Source organism: Struthio camelus, chromosome 2, assembly GCF_040807025.1.
Source record: "Struthio camelus isolate bStrCam1 chromosome 2, bStrCam1.hap1, whole genome shotgun sequence".
Taxonomy (NCBI): Eukaryota; Metazoa; Chordata; class Aves; order Struthioniformes; family Struthionidae; genus Struthio; species Struthio camelus.
This window is the reverse complement of record NC_090943.1, coordinates 129,526,282-129,547,329: the sequence shown is the minus strand read 5'-3', so window position 1 is coordinate 129,547,329 and position 21,048 is coordinate 129,526,282. Positions and strand designations below refer to the sequence as shown.

General features: G+C 37.5%; 1 protein-coding gene across 9 annotated transcripts in view; it reads right to left on the bottom strand.

Moving 5' to 3' along the window:
• The window catches only part of STAU2 (staufen double-stranded RNA binding protein 2), a 171,899-nt gene that overhangs the window by 60,350 nt on the left and 90,501 nt on the right, over positions 1-21,048 (bottom strand). For 7 of the 9 annotated variants that reach the window (XR_011139188.1, XR_011139187.1, XM_068932499.1 and 4 more), the window contains exons 12-13: positions 19,048-19,355; positions 2,045-2,158 (exon numbers count right to left, since the gene is read on the bottom strand). Coding sequence is in view for 7 of the 9 variants with exons in the window: in XM_068932499.1 (XP_068788600.1) it covers positions 2,045-2,158; positions 19,048-19,355 (422 nt within the window). In the remaining 2 variants the exon portion in view is untranslated. Of the gene's footprint in view, positions 1-2,044; positions 2,159-10,523; positions 10,598-19,047; positions 19,356-21,048 lie in introns of those variants that run through there. The other 2 variants (XM_068932501.1, XM_068932500.1) reach the window with 2 other exon arrangements.

Genomic DNA, 21,048 nt, shown 5'->3' with positions numbered 1-21,048 from the left:
GGAGAATGTTTTTTTTTTCTAGTTAGCCCATTAAGAGCCTTAATTTTGTTATTAATTAACTCCAGTGCCTGCCAAATAGTTGGTGTACCTTCCGTTTGTTTGCTTTGTTTTGTTTCGTTTTGTTTGATTCAATTTTCTCTATCTATTTAGATAATGGCAAATAATGCTTCATTCCAGTGCTGCCATCCTCCTCATCAAACACAAGCAGTGAATAGTATCTGTCCTCCCCAGAAAGTGGAATTCTTTTGATACTTAGGATGGGACAAGTAGAACTTTGTGACTCCCGACCAGTATTTGGATCTACTTGTGACCCACCAGTTGCCACCTGGCTTTTAGATGATCATTTTCGTCTGCCCACAGCTCAGAGGAAATCTTGGCACAAGTGAGGAGGGTTCATTGATGCAACAACCACCCAATCATGGAATGATAAACTGTTTTTTTCCCTTTTAAATAACCCTGTGGAAAATTATATAACTAAGAAAAATGCGGAAGGAACATTCTTTACACTGCAAATTGAAGCAAGATTAGGAAATTCTATCTTCGTAATGGTCCAAGTAAACTTAATTCTACTTATTCGTGTACAAGCTATGATATAATCTTCAGCTTGATGACTTTATGCATTTTTTTCCTGCTAGAAAGTCCCGTTCAGAGCACTGAATGGGTACACTAGGGAACTAAGGCCGCACATAATCTGGAATTTCCTAGCTTCAAGGTGCTTGACTTCGCAAGCTCAATAATGCTTTCTCGTTTAGTCATTTTAAATATATAATTATTCAGACAGATTAAACTTGCTTTTTGCTTACACAGTCTTTTTCTGTTTACATATCATATGCTAGCCTAAATAAATGCTTAGACAAAGGCCAAGCTGGCTGGTAGCCCAGAACGTAGCTGTTACCAAATTGACAGAGACCACCTTAAATTCATTGAAATGTCTAAATATTATATTTGAGATATAACTACATTTTAAAAGGCAATCTTACTGAAAGAAAAACTAACGGAGTTTAGAATAGTATCAACCAGTTGCTGGATGAAATGAGAATTGAACGGAATACGGCTGTTGAATCAGTTTGACTTACCACAGGTCTCCATTACTGCAAAGTACCAAACACTTATGGACAGGAAGTATCCTCAAGTTATCATGTAAATAACTAATGAGCTTAGTTTATGTTAACAACTAACTTCTTAAAAACTTCTACTAAAAAACAGCAACCTAAAATATGGCCAAGAGCATCTGTAACTAATTCTGATAATTCTTAAGATGACTTTTCCGTTTTCCCTAGAGAATCTTGCACATCATAGTCTGAACAAAATCTGCGCTAGATGTTAGCACAATCAATTTAAAGATGGCTTGCTAAGGCAAATAGAAATGGTGCTTTTTGCAACCCACTGAAGATCTGAAAGGTGCAAGGTTTCATTTAAAGTTTTCTTCTACTTTTTTCCTTTTTTGCTTTGAAATCTTCTGGAGTATCAAAAGTCTAGTCTTGTCTTGATTTTATACATAAGAGTGTATAAGTACAATGGAAGCCCCCTTCAATTCCCACCTGAAGCAGCTCGGTGATAAGTGATTAATAATGAGATTTTTTTCTCCTGGCTGTCGGCCAGAAGCCTGTATTAAACATTTTAAGAACAGCCAAACAAAATGAGTTTTACACAGTTTGATTAACAATCCCTTTCCCCTCTCAAATGCCAGTTGCTTGTGACAGATGATGGCTTCATCTCACTTGTTTTCCAGCTACCCATAATCTTCCAGGAAAAAAATGGATAGACAGAACCTGACACATGCATAAAATTAAACAAAACTTTCACAGAAACCTGTCTTTAAAACCAAAACAAACTCTTCTTTGAGCCGCATATGGAGTTCTGTCCCATTTCCAGGTCACTCCTTAGATCTAGTCAAATTATGGCAAGATAGGCAAATCCCAGTGATAAGAACATGCTACATGAAAAGCATAGATGTGTCTAAATTTGAAACGTACTAATGCTGACATTCTGGCCTTACTAGATATTAATAAAATTACAGGAGCGTGGGGTGAAGGTATTATACCTGGTCATGGCTGGCTTCAATGGAGCTTCCGATACCTTGGAAAGTCATCTGCACAGGAGACAGTGTCAAACAGGTCATACACTCTTTGCCATTTTGTCTATCACTGTAGTGTACCTATAACAGAATAACATACGTAATCTGCTAAACACCAGGTTTGCACAAGGGAGTCATGCTAAAATACTCTGTCCCTTTTCAACAAGTTTGTAAGAAGAATTCCAAACATTTACATTGAATTCATCTTTAATATAAAACAAGGAGTGTGTAAAATACTCTAAGTAGTCAAGTACTGAACTGAGGGCAAGTTTTCTGTGATCTGCTTGTTGGACAGTTTTTAAGTGCTATGGTTCTTCAGTTCCTGAGACCTTTGGGAGTAAATTCAAGGCACTATATTTATACAACTATAAGAGTCAGTTTCAAGTTATCCTTTTCCACCTAGATGTTATCTTTAACAGCATTTTGTAGCTTAGTTATAGAACATCCACATAAATCATTATACCTCCAAAAACTTGGCAATTATAGTTTTAATTTTTCAGCTGCAATGCCATTTTTACTGAAATCCACTAACTCTTTTGATATTGCTATGTAATGTTGTATATTTGAACTGGATTTGGTAATTAAATGAAAATGACAGATAACATGGAGAAGAATTCATATTCTTCTTGAGACGTCTAGGCTATCCTTTTCTGAGAGTAATTCATTCCCTACTAATGTCTAGTTGTGCATATTAAACCTGATTCTTGCATGAAATACAGAGGAAGATACTGCTTCTACTTAAATTATTTTTCTTCCCTTCAAGTCACCTTCACACAGTTCTTAAAACCCCTAAAGAAAGGATAGATTTTAGTTGGTAGAGATAAAAGTAATTTAAATGTTGCAGGTTGCCGTTCATGCTGAATTGTTGAAACATTACAATCTGCTACGTAGCTCCTGGTTTCTAGACGGGCAGATCAAGCACTTTGTTCTACAGCAGAGGTGGAATTTAGTTTATGGTGGTAATTTACATTGGCTATGTGACCCCTGTCAGAAATGGAAAGCGAGATCAGCTCTGCTGGAGACAGACCTTTTATGTTAGTATCTATTTACAACTGTATAGATCTCATGGAAAGGTTATATGATAAAGCCTCATCTTTACATTTAAGCTACAAAATTAAATACTATTATTTCTGAAGAGAACTAGGAGTTGTGATAGACTTATTCCTACAGAACTCATTTAGAGATGTCTCTGATACTTAATTGTACACCATGTGTACTATACCTATTCTGCCTAACTCTTCCCTGCCACAGGTGTAAATTGGAATAATTCAGCTGAAGCAAAACCAATGCAAAGCTGGCTGAGTGAGAGGGAAAAAAAAGTCCTCGGTGAATTAACAGAATTAACTTTAATGACAACACATAAAAACAGTTTAGCTGTGGTCAAAAGTAAGATATACAGTGCAGACTTCTCCTTTTAACTGTGCATAGAAATATTGATTTCACTCAGCCCTTCTTAAAGCTTTCTGGTCCATCCTTTCTTTGTCTCTCAACTCCCACAATATGTGCCTACTAAATTGCTTGTGGCTCTCTGCCAGAAAAGCCATACTACTTACTTAGAAACCACAAGAGGCCCCTTCACATATACAATGGTTTAACTTTGATTAATCGAAAGAGGTATGAAGGTATGAAATTTGGCTTGTAAATATAAACTCAAGTTCTTTAAATGTCAGGGACTACTGTTATGAGAAGAACTTATCAAGTCTCCAAAACTGCGGTATCTGGTTGCAAGCTAGATACTTTGCTGAGTACCTGTTGTGGGAGTGCAAACTGGGGAAATGGGGCAGAGAAGCACACGCAGATGATTCTGCGCTGCGAGTATGACATAGCGCAAGGGCCAAAAGCTGCTCTCCTAGAAAAGGACATATCTTACAGTGCGCATGGAGCAATGGAGCTTTTGGAACCGCATAGCATGTTATAGGCTTATTGTTAATGAAAAATAATATGAATGCAGTTGCAGTTCACTAATGTCCACTGGACTACAGCAAGTTTAACAAGCTGAAAGAACAAGAGATAGCCAGAAGAAAGATTACAATAAGTATTACATGACAGCATAATCTCCGGCAACAGGAGATTTGATCTACGACTCCTTTGTAGTTCCAAGTTCAGAACACAATAAATCTGGAAGTCTAATTTATTTCTAGGTTTAACTTGAAGGAATTTCTTGATGCACTCTTGGCCTCATCTTAATGGATACAGACCAGTAGTTTCTTAAGACAATAGCTCTCTACTTATCTCTTGCCGTGTTGAAGCTCTTCAGTTTAACCACAATAAACATCTTCTATGTCAATGATATAATACAGTGATCTAAAAACAAATGATTGGACTTTGAGTGGGGGATAAAATCAAGTTTTGTCTTTTCATCAAATCTCTCTAAGCTACAGATTTCCTTACAGTCAACAGAAACATTCTGATTTCCTTTACGCATTTTGGCATGGGCATGTGTGATATCCCAGTAAATCCATGTTGTTATTAATCAGTCCAGCTGCTGCATTCTCGAGCTCTATTTTAATTCTCTTTCTTCTTCATATTTGATCTATGATCTAAAGGTTGTTTGTTGTTAACCGAGTGTACATGGGTATTCATTTATTTGAGCAGAACGCCCAAAATAGGCACTTTGGAAGAAACAGTAGCAGTCTAATAGCTATCAAATAGTCTGAACAGCAGCAGATGCGTCTAGGTTTTCAGCCAGAAGTATGTTGTAAACGTTTCAGTTTCTATGTCCATGCTATTATGACTAAGTATGGGAGGAGCCTGAATATCTATAAAACTGGTTTAAGGATATCATTAGCATCCAAGGCAAGAAACGTGAAGGCACAGTAAGTGCTTTCTTCAGTATCTGTGATTAAGGAGCGGCAACGGAAGGCTGGCCAAGCGCTCTAAGAGTGATTACATGGCCATTACTAAGATTAACAACTACAGTAATACTTTGCTTTTTTAAAGTTAGTAAGTGCCTGTAGTTTAAGAGTTGAGAGTGCTTAACTACTGCTCATCTTCACCATAACTCTGTTAGGCAGGTAAGGGCAGTCTGTGGACTCAAGTTAAATGACTCCTCCAAATTCACTCAGAATTGGCAGCAGTGAATGGCAGCATTGGGACTATAACCTGTGATTAAGGCCTCAGGCCTAACCACAATTAGGCATTTTCCCTTTCCATATATTAGGTAGGTAAAAACAAAAGGGTTATGAAAGTAATTACTATCCATGTGCAGTGCCTAATATTCAGGCTTTAATTTTTTTGTAATTAAGGTACATTCATAAATTAGCTCAGTGCACTTTCCGGATTAAACAGCAATAAAATGGCTCTCATTAAAATTCAGAATGCTTTATTTGGATAACATAGAAGAGACTTTAAAGAACAGCATCAGGATTTGGTTAGAAAATAATGCCCAGGTTAACCTACTGATGCCTGTAGTAAAGGCTGTGTAAGTTTCCGAGCAAAATTCAAGGATCCAGCCTCCTCAGACTGTTATGAGTGATTTACATGTAATGCTCTTCAAAGGTATGTCCACACAGCACAAAGCAGTGCCACAACAAGATCCTGGCAATAACTCTAAAGGAGTCTGCTCATTTATTGGAAAAAAGCATACAGCACCGCTAGGTTTTCTCCTGGGTAACTGCACACTTCTAGGATCAGAGATAAATCATTTATAACTAGCTCAGGAATCCCAAACACAGCACTCCATTGTTCTGTGTAGACAGGGCACAAAACCTCTGCCTATAAAATGCAAAGTGCATCCCAGGCATCAAAATAATGAAGCAAATTCTAGAGGACTCTTTTTTTCCACAAGTGCATGCCATGGATTTACTCATACGTGCAGGCTTTTATGTGTGATGTTCTCAGGGGTTGCAGCTATGCACCCTTTTAAGAGATTACTTCAGGCAGGAACAAAATAAGTTGTAACGTATGACTATGCATGCAGCGATACTACTAACTGGCATACGTACATTGAAATGTATGTGATGGCCTGAATCCATTTTACAGCTATGTCAAAATTTGGCCCTTGTTTTTAATATTTTACATTACTGAAGAGATGGAAATATTTTGAAGTACATTTATAGCATCACATAAAGAAAGACATAAAATGAATGTTTGCAATGTTACAACTGCATGTGGAATGGCATAGCCAAAATTCTCAATCTTGTATGTTTTTTCATAAAGGAAAAACTGAATTGCCCTGTATAAAACTGCATAATAAATTACAGTTCAGGCTATCTCTATCATAATGCTGTTCTAGAAGCAGAAAAATTCCCATTTCTTTTGTAATTATGTAAATACATGCCTCTTGAACCTAGCTTTACTATAAGATCCTTCACTATGCTTAAGCATGCTGATAGAAACTGTAAAAATACTGCAGGATTTCTCTTGCAAGAAGCGCTGAGCCACTATGCAATTTCAGATAAGAGCAAACACAACGCTCCTAACTTCAAGCACAGGGGTAGACTCCTGGTCTTTAGTGGGCACTCCTGAATTTAAACATCCGCCCTTTTGCATCAATGCATGCAAAGGGGGAGCTATGTTTTACTGACTCACAACTGAGGAAGGGGGGAGACCTGCTTCACTAGTACCTAATAACCAAGCTTAACTGTAAGATACTAAACTACTGTTTGAAACAAGCTAACTATATATTACCAAGAGACTGAAGTGAGCAAAAATAAAGGCTACTATTTTCATATACTGCTACTTAGATGTTTACAGTTTGAAACACAAATTCTGTCTGGCCAAACACTTTCCTTCTTGAACATTTATTAACTGAAAAAAAAATGAATTATCAAAAGAAAGAAGTTATCTGTGACACTGGAGTTCATGTTTCCAAACCAAAAACTACTCTGAGTCAAAGCATCAGCAGGAGTCTTAGAATGCTAGACAGAAATAAACTAGGTAATAAAATGCCATTATGTTCAGCACTGCACAAATCTTCTGGATTGACAAGTCAGGACTATTTTCTTAGAACAAAGGATGGTATTCCTTTAAATCTACCCCTTAAAGTGAAAGCATCAAATTTTCTCCTGAATTTACAGAATAATTTCAAAGATTCCACAAAGGTTGCTCTGGATTTACAGCTACCAACAAACTAGAATGTGACTCAAAAATCAAATCTAAAATAAGTAGCTTTGACTTGGGCAATGCTCTCATGAACATTCTCATGAAACATTTTGTTCCTTTAACTTCTTGGTGAAACAATTCTCTTTTCCGTATTTGTCCTTTATATTACTATTTCTGTTACTCATCTCATCTACTAGGAGTCGTGTGATCTTCTACTAGAGAAAATATAAGAATCCTGCTTCTGCTCAGACTCTGTTTTATGCCTATATACCAATGAAGAAATATGCCTGGTGCTAAAATAATTGAAATATACTTGGTAATTTCAAACCATTCTCTCAAAGTCAATGTTAGGATTTTTCACTGTATATTATTCTAGTATATAGGTGTTATCTGTAGAGAGTTTCCAACAAATAATAGATTAGTCTTTTCAAACAGGGAGCAGCACGTGAGAAATTCAAAATATCCCATGGCACTCTTAGTCTTAGTATCTGCTCTACAATTCCACAGATTTTATTTGTGAGAGTAGGACAGAGTAGGACTACAGTAAAAACAAAGAAAACAAAATTAGGGGAAGTCCTATAGTATGAAGAAAGTCTTTTATGAAAAATTACAAGATACAAAAAAGATACAAAAGACATGAAAAAAGTTGTCCCAGATGAAAAAATAAGACATAAAATAAAAATAAAAAATCAGAAAAAAGCGTTGAATCAAACTGCTTCCTGCAATGCTGGAGTTCCTTGATGTAGTGCGATTACTAAATATAGTATTTTACTAATCTCAGCAGGGAGCTGGCTAACTGCATGCCCGTCAGATGTTTTTAATGGTCACCCCCTGTGGAACAAATCTAAGGAGCGCATGAAAAACACCCACATTTAAAAAAGACCCCTTGCTAGATCATTAAGGAAAGATAAAGGCCTGTACATTCATATGTGATATATAACACAATCATTGTGTCAAGAAAACATATGTTTGATTAGTACGCCTCAGGTTCATTAATCGCTGTGTCTGCTTCCCAGCAGTGGGCAAAGCCTCCATTGGAGCTACTGCTAAAGACGCTCGGTAGCAAAAAGACTGACAGTTCAGCAGTAAATCTTGAGCTTTTCTAACGCGCTCTTCTCTTACACAGTTTGAATGCCAGCGGTATCACAGCCTTAAATCTCCATTAAAATACACAATCCAAGGCTTTTGACTGAGAAATAAACCATTACTGTACCATAAATAGATGACAATAAGCAGACTAAAGATACTGTCATAGGTCTGTGCACTAGTTATTTATGTTCTTGATTATAGTAAGGCAGACAGTTGCCATCTATAAAAACATGTAAGGCATGAATAAGATTGAAAAAGCTTATCTGATACAGTTCCTAAAGGGGACATATAAAATATCTGTTAAATGCAAAATAAGCTTATCTGAGCCAAAGACGAGTGTATGTGATTTATTTTACGCTGTTTATATAGCCTCTGAATTCAGATCTCTTGCTTTCAGTGACACAGGTGATCCGGAAAGTTTGGGCACGTATTATGTTCAGTGAAGTAAGGGAGACCCAGCTCTGTCGTGCCACTGGAGCTAGTCCACCCCTGTGATGTCTAGCTCTAACTGAGAGCAAATGAGCTGACGCCACTGCTGCTGCGGTAGCACGCAGCAGCATCGGCACAGTAAGGTACCTACTGTTTATCTTCCATCTGCTCCACTTCACCCCAGGTCTTTAACCCTTACAAAAAGTAAGAACGGTGCTCCTGTGGTGCACATGCAAAGTGAACAATCATATTTGCAATAGGTACCATCAAAAAGTGCAAAGAGAGCTGTTTGTCTGATCAGGGAACCTGGAATCGCAAGATGGCACATGGCTTTCTATTTAAAAAAAAACAATTACATTGAAAAGTACCTCGCTATTCTGTTCACTTCCTCGATCCTGTAACCAAAACATGCATGTACCAATAGAAAGAGCAATTTTACTACAGTGGGTTACTGAATACAATCTCCCAAAAAACACCGAGCCCAATGAATAAGAAATATCTGATAAAAAACAACAAACGAATTATTCACAAGTGAAAACATTGTAAAGCACTATAAAGTAAGTTACACCTGACATGGTTTTAGCAGAAACAACTTATCTGTTGCAATTAAATATAATTATTCAGATGACTAGTGCATTTTCAGGGAGAGGAGTCAAAATTAAATTTCTATTTTACAGTCAAAGTAAATATGAAAAAGACAACTGCATATAGAGAAATCCTTGTGATCCCCGGCTTTCATCACAGGGCCTAAAAAATGACATGAGAGAGACGAGAGAGCTTGCGTTCAGCTAATAAAGTACACAGAGAAAGAGCTTGTTTTAGAATATTTGTGGAGGAGCAAGTGCCTCACTTATCACTTTGAGCAACTGCCTCATTTGAGAGAGGAATTTGGTCAGTGTGGAGAGAGAAAATCATTCAAGTTTAAAATAATATTTAGCAACAATATCAATGGGAATATGTTTTCTTGTACATTCTTTTTCATTATGAACATCCACTTCACGGAAAAGTTAAGGATGTGTGTTCCCCATCCTCTGCTTACAAACTGCAAGTGAAAGCCCAAAGTGGAAAATATTACATTAATGAGCATGGAGGAGCATCCCTGTGAAACTGCAAGCACAAAACCAGCTGCCTGAATTTGCCGAAAAATCTAATCATCGCACAGACACTGCTTTTGTGCATTAACTCAGATATATGACATCACACAGGAAGAATCACAATTCTTTATAAACAAGTGAAATAAAGTGTACAGAGAAAAAAAAATCACGTCACTTCTGAAAGTAATATTGCTTCCTTGTGCCCCAGTTCTGAATGAGACTGAGTGAGATGACAGCTAAAAAACCCCTCATTCTCCAAACGCCTACTCTTCTGGCACAGCGGGAAGAGTAAACTGTAACTCTGCTGTCTGCCGCCTTCTTTTTAAGCTTTTCTTGCCACGTCTCTTTTTAAGGGTTTATGCTTCAGAGCTGAGTTCCCTTATTATAATTAAAACTAAGCCACAGTCTACTATGAATTCAGCATCACATTTTCACATTTTTGCTAACTGAAACTTCCAGTCATTCAAAGTTTTGGCTTTCTTCCAAGTCAAGGTCTGTAGCTAACTTATCAAGTCACGTTAGGATTTACTTAAAAAGATTTTGGCAGGGGGCAAGGCCTGGTGTGTTTAGTGCTGGCTACAACATTTTGAGAGATCCTGATAGCTTTTTAACTTTCCATATATTTATAAAACCCCTAAATCCTAAAATTGGTTATCAAAACACAATTTACATTTTTTCACGGACCAAGTTATGTGCAGGGATATGCGAGAGGATTTCAACTGTTATTTGCAAGATGGTGAGGACAAAACCGCACGCAATGCCAGTATCTTGTTTCTCTCTATTTACCTTCTTTCTTTCCAGAAACCGAAACAAAAAGATGCACCTGGAATTGTCAACAGCCCTTGACTGCAGGGCTTTCCTCCTGCTGAGAGGGAGAAAGGGAACAACAGCCAGAAGAGAAAAAAGTTAGTTGAGATAGATATCTGGCCAGAAGCCAGGCACTTGCACACCACAGCCTTGCATCTGAAAATTTACTGCCCCTTGCAGCTAGACTTGCATTTGTCTCTCCAATTCTGCATGCTCTTAAATTAATTCAGAACCATTTTCCTCTAACAAATACTACCTCCCTCACTACGTTCTGTGAATATGCTAGGTTTCCCCAACTTACATTTCTTTCTTGTAAGAAACTGATACGGGTATGATCCTTTTGGTTATCTTTTGTAGAATTACTACCACTATTTTGACTTTCGGAGGACAAAAACACGCCTAGATGGCCCCCAGGCCATCAAAAACATTTCTGAAATAAACAGAAACTAATAAAATCACTTCTTGTAGATCTACTCTGAGACACTGGCATCAACTATGGTACTGTCTACCTTCTTTCTGGAGTTCAGTTGATTAAAAAAACCTGTAAGACAGAATGCAATGAGGTCCATGTGCTTTGATTTTCACATGAAGCTCTCTGAAGAACAACTCTATCAGCTTGTTCTGTTTCTTTCTCTCTCTATTCCACACTCCCAACATGGTTTGGGTTTTTTTGGCTAGTTGTGTATAATTCAGGCTTTGATCTGGAAGCCATTACCTATGTTATATACCCATTTGATTTCAAGGTGATTTTCAGTGTAGCGAGACACCTGCAAGTTTCTGATAGACAAGTGAGGACTTTCCATTAACAGGAGATAATAAACTCCTGGTGTTGTGCAAATCAGATACCACTAAACTTATTAATAAAATCTTAACTGACCTGTTGCCATTGCTTAGAGGAAGCTTCCTTCCCTGTTAATCTGCATTACTGGTATGACAAGAATAACAGTTGTCTGGAATAAACGTAGAAGTTTTGTGGAAAAGTAACTCGATACAATAGAGTAAGTTTTCTTCAGAGCGCAAAGACTGTTAAGTTCATATGGATAAAAGAATTTTTATTTTCTGATTTTGTACAGAACAGGAGTAAAAACGTTAGGTAAATTTGGACAGCCTGTAGCAATCTGAATATCAGGCAACAGCTCGGTATTTAGTGAAACTGCAAACTTCATATTAGCAAAAAAAAAAAAAAACGAAGAAAGAAAAAATATTCAGAAGAGACAGAAACTGGGATAATGAGGACTATGTCAACTAATTCTATAGGTGTTTATATTCTCTATAGGTAAGGGACAAATACTGTTGTTAAGATTACTGTATTGGCCATTAAGCATGCCATAGTACGAACACACGGGAAGATACTATCCCTTCTGTAAAAGGCCAGATTTCAATCCTTTCAGTCATGATGGAGCACAGCATCATTCCACATATCATTTTACAGAAACCCATCTCAGTAACGAGCGAGTATAGCACTAGTAAACTTGACTGAGATCCAAGGTCCTGGGACTGGAACCAAAACTCTTGATTCCACACCGTGTTTTGTAGATGAACATAGTTGTAACACACAGCAACACAGTCACTCTAGTGCCTCTCCGAGAGGTTTCATGAACGCTTATTTTTAAATATAAACGTCATTAATTGCCACTTCTATCCACTATGCAGTGTTAACATTCAAGTGAATCACCTGATCACAGTTCCTTCTGGGGCCTAAACGAGTACTGCTATTTTAGAACAATCTCACAAACGTTTGCTGGTCTGGTCAATCCCGCTTGTTAAGAAGTCTCCAACGACTTCAATAGGGGACCAGATGCACAGCTACATACATAGAATTATAGCTTTTTTGACCTGAACTGTGGATACAGTAAAATTTGCTTTAACAGCTTGATTTCAAAGCTATTCTCTTAATAGAGCTGTTTTACAAACTTTTTCATTTTTTAATATCCGAATTTGTCCTCATTTTTGGAAATATGACCTTCTTTACAGAAATATTTGTTTAAAAATTCTCTGCTGACATTACATTAATCCCTTTTACATTAAAGATGCCAGGAAGCCCGATGTTATAATTTCAAAAGCTTCCTCTAACTATTTATATTTTTTTATTTGAACTAGTGATGAGACTCTTGCACTCCCCAGTACTCAAACATTTGTTAGGATTCCAGTTCCAAGCTGACAACGGCTGCAAATATTTCTGCAGCTGAAAGGTCCAAGGACAGAGCAGTACCATTCGGGTTTACGTTCTAGTTTTTTAGCACTTGCCATACTTTCCATGATCAGCTTTAACTTGCTAAAAAATACCTTTTGATTCATTCACCTCTAGGGAACTTTGAAAATATACTTACCCTGACAGCTAATACTACAGTTAAAATTATACTCTATCTATAGGTTCACTGTACTGAACCCTTCCCCCAAAAGACAGGAAAATTTTAGTTTTTTTCTCAAAAGTGATTTTGGGGAATCTCTGAGGAAAATCACATGAGCCATTCATGATTCAAAGGAGATTGTTTGGTTTTTTTTTTCAGTTTAACACAGCCCAGCTCCATTTCACCCCTAAATGAATGATGAGTTGAATACAATCACCACAAAATGACTAACTATAACTTGTGCAGGGTAGATTACTAGATTACTGAAGAACAGTAGAGGTGAATGGCATACTCGGGCATCACTCTACCCACACCATGAGCCAAGAAAAAAGGTGAAAGAAGCAAAAAGAAGTAGCTGCTTTTAGTCTTGGGTGAGGAATGGAAATGAAAGCAACAACAACAAGAAAAATGAAGAAGGCCTATAGTAAAAACAGAGAGAGTACACTTGGGAAGGGAAGGCCCCAACTCTACAGCCCATCAGAGACACAAAGGTAGAAAATGGCTGCTGATTTTCTGGGAAACCACAGAAGCCGCATTTAAATGTGCTGCTTCTAAGCTCTATACTGTGAGCTTTCACTTTCATGGTAGCATTGCTATTCACCTCCTCCTTTTTCATATTGTCTATTCAGCAGGAGGATGCTCTTGAGAATGAGATGCAATACTGAGCATTTTCAGCCTGCTTTCACTCTAGGTGCGTTCGCTAGAACACTCAAAAAAAATTTAGCAATTCCTTTTGTTGTAGCTATTTGAATTTGGGAGAACGCTCAGGGTTTCTTTCTGCTTGTTTTTATCCCTAATCCTGCAACCCATACCACTTAGTTCTTACAATTTCCAAAGCTAATTCAGAGACTCTTGTTCTTCAAGAGTTTAAAAGATGGGCAAACATCTTGCTGTAGTCTTCTCATCCTCCTTATTTTACCATGGCTGTTTTTATGAATGCGACAGGCTTATGGAAAACTTCAAAGGACAGTCCTGTTGCCCAAATCTGCAATTGGTGTGTCACTCTGTTGCCTTCAGAGATATAATAATTTGTGCAAGTAAGTGATCTGGCCTTGGTTTTCTAGTCAGAATTCATATCAAAGATCGTCAAAAAGAAATATCCTAATCTATGTACAAAGACTGATGAAACTTCAATGGAAAAAAAAACCCTGCTTGCTGTGCGAAGAGAAAAAGTTGTACTGAAAAAAGGTAAGGTGTTGCTTTTAACTGAGGTAAAAAACAGCTTCAGAGTTGAGAAAAGAGAGGGAAATAGCTAATGTTAACACTCCCAGGGAGCTCTGCCAAACTCAATATGCAAATTTCACTGGGTCGTCTAACTAACAAGAACTCATGAAAGGGAAGCTGCTTCCATTCAGTGAAGTGCAAAGAATTTTAATTTATCTAAGTAAGCAACTTTTCTTAATTGTGGCCTGCTTTTGAAAAGAACTTTTGAATTGAAATTGTTATTTCATCCATCACTGATGAGTTGTCATACTTGGAAACAAAATGCTAATGAAGGAAGTTAAAGGTATATAAGGAGAGAGATATGTATATATATAAAAAACACACACACATATATATATATATAAATCCTTAAATTCTTAAAAAAGTTTTAAGGATATCTAAATATATAAAAGGAATGAATACAATTTATATTCCAGTTATTTTCTTTCTGGTTTAATCCTGAATAGGGATTCATTCCTTGGGTACAAAAATTTCCCACTGAACTCAGATCTTACTGTCATGCTCGTTTCTACGAGATTTGCTTGAATATGGATTTCAGGCCTAAACTCTTCCATATTAAAAAGACCAGGAACTGTTTAATTATCTTTAACACTGTTAACAGGTGCTAACAGTGAGCTTAATATCGGACAAACAGAAAGAGACTGGGGTAAAAGCAGGGTTCTGATTCACAATCCTGTGCAAATTTGGTAGTGGTGGTGGAGAAGATAGCGGTTGTCTACTTTGGGAACCAAATACCACTTCTGTGGTATTAAACTCTGCAGCAGCAACAGCTACATCTAAGAGGTACCATGAAATGGAGCTCAGTCACCACAGCTCAGAGCCCAGCCTAAACTAGATGGTTCTTTCAAATAACTGTGCCAAGTCTGAACTTCCAACGGCTTAATAGAAAGACAGACTTGTGCCTTTTGCTCTCCATCAGAGTGGCCACAGCCTTTAGCAGAAGAGCAGAGAAGACACCGAGTAAAGCAACATTTTAAATCACCCTAGCATCACAACCTGGAGCTTGTCAGAAAGTCTCAAGAGACTTAGGCTTGTCTGTATCAGGCAACACAGGGTAGGGCAGAAATCTCCAAGGTGTTACCAACCCCCTCCAACAGCACATTCACAGGGTGGCACAGGAGGGAACACAGCTCCAACTTGGAAAACACTACGTGGGGTGCCCTGTGTTACGATCTAACTGTAAGTTAGCTACCTAATTTACATAGCTCTTTGTGAAAATCCCAGGAAGCATCTACCTGGATTTTTAGGCATTTTTACAACTTGAAAAAACTTGCCACTAGCAGCCATAGTGCCTATGTCTTTTTTTAAAATGGTATTTAGCTGCGTTTTAAATTTTGACTTGTGAGTCCTGCTCCAAGAAATTTGCAATTACATATAGATTAGACAAAGCTATAGATCTTTACTTGAAATTCACTGAGATTACAATGTACCTGAATTTCACAAACATATCTCAGTAATAAGATGCAAACACTCCTGGACTGATTTCCAAATCCAAGCTTCAGCAAAGCAGGACTCTTGATTTTGCTTAACGTCACTGTAGGGAAAGGTTTGAGCTCAAGGTCAGCCCCGACACAGGTGTGGAGATTTGGTTTAGGCCCATCTCTCACTACAGTTCAAAACCACAAGCTGAAATGTATGAACTACACGTAATCCTGAGTCTAGAGCGTACAGCAGGGCTTCTCATGTATGTACAATCACTCAGAAATTTAAGTCTTCACTACTTGTTGGGAAAACGAGAAACATTTGGAAAGGCCCAACATATAACATTCAAATCAATCAACTAAACAGATGTGGGGAAAAAAAAAACAGATAAATTGTGTAATCATTGCAATTAATGAGATGCATCAAACAGAAACTATATCCTGTGTGAGCTTTTATTTCCACTAGCCACTACAGAGAAAAAGTTAAGATATCTAAGTGCTGCCAATACAGCAAGCCAAATGTAATACTAACACCACTGTGACCCATTACGGCTGCATCCATGCACAGAGACTGTGGGCTCTCAGCAACGGCCTCTTAAATTCTACAGCCTTTACTTCATGGAAACTCCCAGGGGAATTTCCTACTGGACTCTAACTACCTGCAACTTATGTTTTGCCTCAGTAAAAACTGGAGGCTCAAATTATTCATGTGTAAACAGTTTCTCTAAATGTTTCAGATTAAACAAACTCTCTGAATAATTTACTGCACTTAAATTGTCAGCAAATGTAACTATAACTTTCCTAATCTAGTTACAAAACAATGACTAAAATACCACAGTCGCTTAAAAATAACAATTTTAACCAAAGCTGAATCTTCCTTTAAACAATCTCTGGGCAAAGTCTGCAAAATGATTAACTGGTAGATCGGATCCATAAATATGAAGCAAGCACTAAAAATGCTTTATTCAGACTTGGTAAAGGCTTGCTTGTGAAGTATCTTGGTTTACTTATCACTGGTAATTTGAAGCCTGAGTCTTGAAAGTATCCAAGCAAAACACCTGTTTTTCAACGACACTGAGCTGCTGCTTATCAATTACAAATGCCTTTAGAATAATAAGCCAAAAGACATAGAATGTATTTTTTTTAGTATTTTCCATACATTAGTCCCTCTTAATATTAAGGGCTTACAACAGAACATGACTGAGATCATATACAAACGGTTTAGAAGAATTTAAATTAAATAGTCACATTTTTAAGACGTGTTCTCTGCAGCTAAAGAAGTTCAAAGAAACATTCAAATAAGCAAATAACATTTTTTTACATTTACAAATGAAACACCATATGAGTATTTATTGATTTTTTTTTAAATTCAAAAATACATTGTAACAGAACAGAATGTATACGTTCTTCAATGAAAGACAAAACTATGGTTATCATCCGGACCAGAATACAAATACATGCTAACAATTAAAAAATCATTTTGGGTCAACATGAAACAAGCTACCTGTTTGTAAATGCAGTAGTTTTCTACTTAGTAAATATGCCTGAGAAAGTTAACCTGTAAAGAAATAGGCTTTCCAACTCTTAAACACAAAGAGCTTTCTACACTGAAATGGTGAAGAGACCTGTGATATGCACCTGACAGGCCACTAAGCCATTTCCCACAGAGATTCTGTTCACTGCTCCACCTCAGCTCAGCGATCCAGCAGTGGCAGAGTTTCACATCGATACCAGACTTGTTCAAGCGAGGTGTTAAAAAGCATGCTAATATGATGTAAAACGATCAGTTTTATACAGAGAGGATATATGGTAATAATAGAAATTCTCTGTCAAACTTGTTGCATTGTATCAGGGCCAAGTAAAAAGTAGTAGTCGAGTTTATGAGTGAAACGGATTATATTTTTGGCTCAAGGTAAGACCCTTTAAAAACAATTTCTACATAAGCATCTAGAATCAAAGCATGAAAGAAACAGGACAAACACAACTAAGCATTTTACAGTAACCACATACTGTAGGCAAGTAGGAATCAAAACAATAACATAAACTGTGCATTGGTTCTATGCAAATAAAGTGTTACTAGTAGACACAAGCAGTCTGACAAGATGTGAAAGCGAGCAGTGAAAACTTCATGGATAGAATTTCTTTTCATCAGAATTCATCTGTTTCTAGTGTAGGCAGGTAATCAAATGGAACTCAGAGGAACTGAATTCCCATTAGCAGCTTAACTCTTCTATGATAAGGTTTACACTCTTACTGTTTCTTCTGTTAAGAGAAACTCAACCTAATGAATCAAAAATGATGTATTTTAAAAATGAAGACTGAAAGACATCTGAAAGTACGTTTTAGAGAGAGGCAACATTGGCCCAGATCTGTAAGTGGTGATATCTGATTTACTTATGTGTAATTGAACTACGCTGCTTATGCCAACAAAATATCTGACACTATTTCTCAAATTTTAGCAGCCTCTTTTAAATCACTTCCAACAACTGCATACTTTGTAAATTACACGGGCTTTGATGAAAAAAGTCATTAGCGGGCATGCAAAAACTCTAACAGGGACCTCCCATTTCCATGATTTGGTTACATGATCAAATTACATATGCTAAAACATATGAGGCCAAGTTTTCAAATGAAACAAATTCACAACTCTGAAAAGGAAAAAAAGACCCTAAGACAGGAAAAAGAGTACTTCTACGCAGCTGGTCCTATCCTCCAGTGGTGCAACACAATAAAATGAGTGACTACGCATATATATGCATGTAATTATGCATGTAATTTTCTAACAGTGATCAGGAAGAGGCTTCCTTTTCCCGTCTTCCAGGCTGCAGAAATGAGTGAATGTACTACAGAGGCTTTCACTGTTGTATGACGTGTATGGTATTTGCCAGTGCTGGATACCGGTTATCAGTGCTGATGGACTAATACGCTGATCCAGCTTACTACATCCTACATTTGCTAGGATTGAGTGCGATATCAAGAACTTTCTACGTTGCTCTGACACCAAGTCTGCTCTCAGGCTGCACCTTCTGACAAAAACTTTGCTCTGCCGGTTACAACTGACAGGTGCAGGATGGGAACCAAGAGTAAGTTTTAACAATCTGACCCAGAACACCACCACTAAGTTATTGCGTCAGTATCTTCTGGATCAGTTTGTAAGAGAGAAACTAACATCAGAGCAGAATGTAAAGCTTCTAATGCCACGAGGTGAAGACACTCCAAGAAGTGCAAGTAAAAAGCATCATTTAAGCCTGTAGTTATTTCAGGAAAATAAACAAAGGAGAGAAAGATGACCTGCAATAAAGTGAATGGAAGGAAGGAACAAAAAAAAAAAGAGAAGGAGGGACATGTATACTGGCACAGGGTTGTATCCCCTGGACCCAGAAACTGCCTTGGACACCAGCTAATTTTACAGGATAAGTTACATGCATGCCCACATTCAAGAGGGCAAGAGTGAAACCTTGATGGCAATGCTATGATTCTGGCTGAAGAGCTTCATTTTCCCCTTCCCATACCTGAAAGCCTTGAATCCTTGCCAAATACTCCAGCTGTTTTGAAGGCTGCACTGCAGAACAGGGGGAAGCAGGAGATATTCCTTTTAGACCTATGGCTTCAGCAGTTGGGGACGTTCCATTCATGAGAAGTTCCCTGGCAATTGTAGCTGTGCTATTTGTTGTAGGAGATATGCTGAAGAAAGAGCTAGAAGTCTGGCTCATTTCTTTGGAGGACAAATAGCTTACGGTGGTACCAGGGGCTGCTTTGTTGCGGCTTGCTTCCATCTCTTGATAAACATCAGGAGAGAGATGGAGTATTCCCTTTGGTGCTGAAAACAAAAGCAAAGAACATTTTCACTACCCTAGAATGTGTCTGACAGTAAGATACTTCTCATTAAAATACTTTTCACCTGAAAACAAAGAAAGTATTTAAAGGTAACGTTTCCTCTTTCTTTAAGCAACAAAGCAGATATGAAGTGCCCCTCCTCTTTCCCAGTCTTCCCAAGCTATAAACCTGGACTTTATAACTGTGGCATGCACAGAATACACAATGTGAAAAATTAAAGGTCTGCAGATCTACAAACCATAAGGAACAGTTGTTACTTTCAATTAGTAGCACAATCTTTATTCAACTACAATCTTCTGCCTCCTTCCTGACACAACAATTGAGGCTGTTGGACAAAAAATTTAAACTAGCCTATACCAGCACTATCACAACAAGAAGTAGTTCTTTTCTCTCCCACCTAAAGCTGTTGTTTGTACTCTTCAGCTGCTCTGCTTCTCGTGCCACCACACGCACCTGTAGGGCCATGCAGTGACACTCATGAGAATGAGCAGTCAGAGGCAGGAGGAGGGCAGGACTGCTTCTTGCAGTAGCAGTGCTGCTTTATGCTGGCTTAAAACATTCGCTGAATTACAACAGCAACCTGTGCTTAAATAATCTTAAATTGCCCTGCAGCCACATCATTACTGCGCTAAGGACTCTTATTTGATTGCTCCCCAGAGAAGAGATTTTTTTGTGTTTGGCTGCATATATGGCATTCTATAGCTTGCAAATAGCTCCTTGCTTTGGATAACATACATGCTTTCTTTGTTCAGTGTGAATGTTCACAATTAACATCAACAGGAGTTACAGGAATATCAAAAAGACCTAAATTTATTCACATGAATTGTGGGAACTTTTAAATATTTCTACGTGTTAATTAGGAATGATTTGTCTGCATTTCAGAATTTTAAATATATTTTTAGAGAACATCTTGACCCTCAACCCACTTGTACACAGGGGTACATACTTGAGCAGTTTTGCTAATATTCTTGTCTGCAGAATTAAAGCTGAATTTTTGTAGTTTTCATACACAATGAAGCATTTGTTTGAAACCTGAGCACGTAGTTTGCTGAGATAAGAGGAAAACTTCTTTCTTACGATTAATAAATTGAAAAATAATCTTGAGAATGTTTAATATCACATTAATAGCATACTTTAATCTTTTAGTATATACCTGAAAATAACATTTGTGAACTTGAGTCATATGGCACTTCATTTTAGGAATGACAAACATGTTTGTTAACTGATTTAGCAATTCCATGAGAAATTGCAGGGTTCAAGGCTTAATTCCCTTGCAGTACATATTCAAGTCATTTCAAAATGTAGAATAAATTCAAAGAAGAGAAGAAAACTAATTTCCAGTTTCCTATAAAGGATTCCTCTAATGCTAGTGATATAACAAAATGTCTTCTGCAAGGAGAAGACTTAAAAATATTACCAGTAATTAATATCCTCATCTTCAACTACATAGCAAAAATCGAACTTCCACACTGCTGACCCAGCAAACTGCTTACAGGTGAATCTTTTAATCAATTTACTCACGCACTTGGCTTTTAACTTAATATTGGTTCAGAGAGAACATCAAGCTTACGCCATTCCAAAAGGCCCAATAACGTTTCAGGAAGCATCTGGTTACACTGTTAGGCATGATTAGTTTAAGGAGTGCTGCTATTAATTTTACATTAGGATAGTGAAAA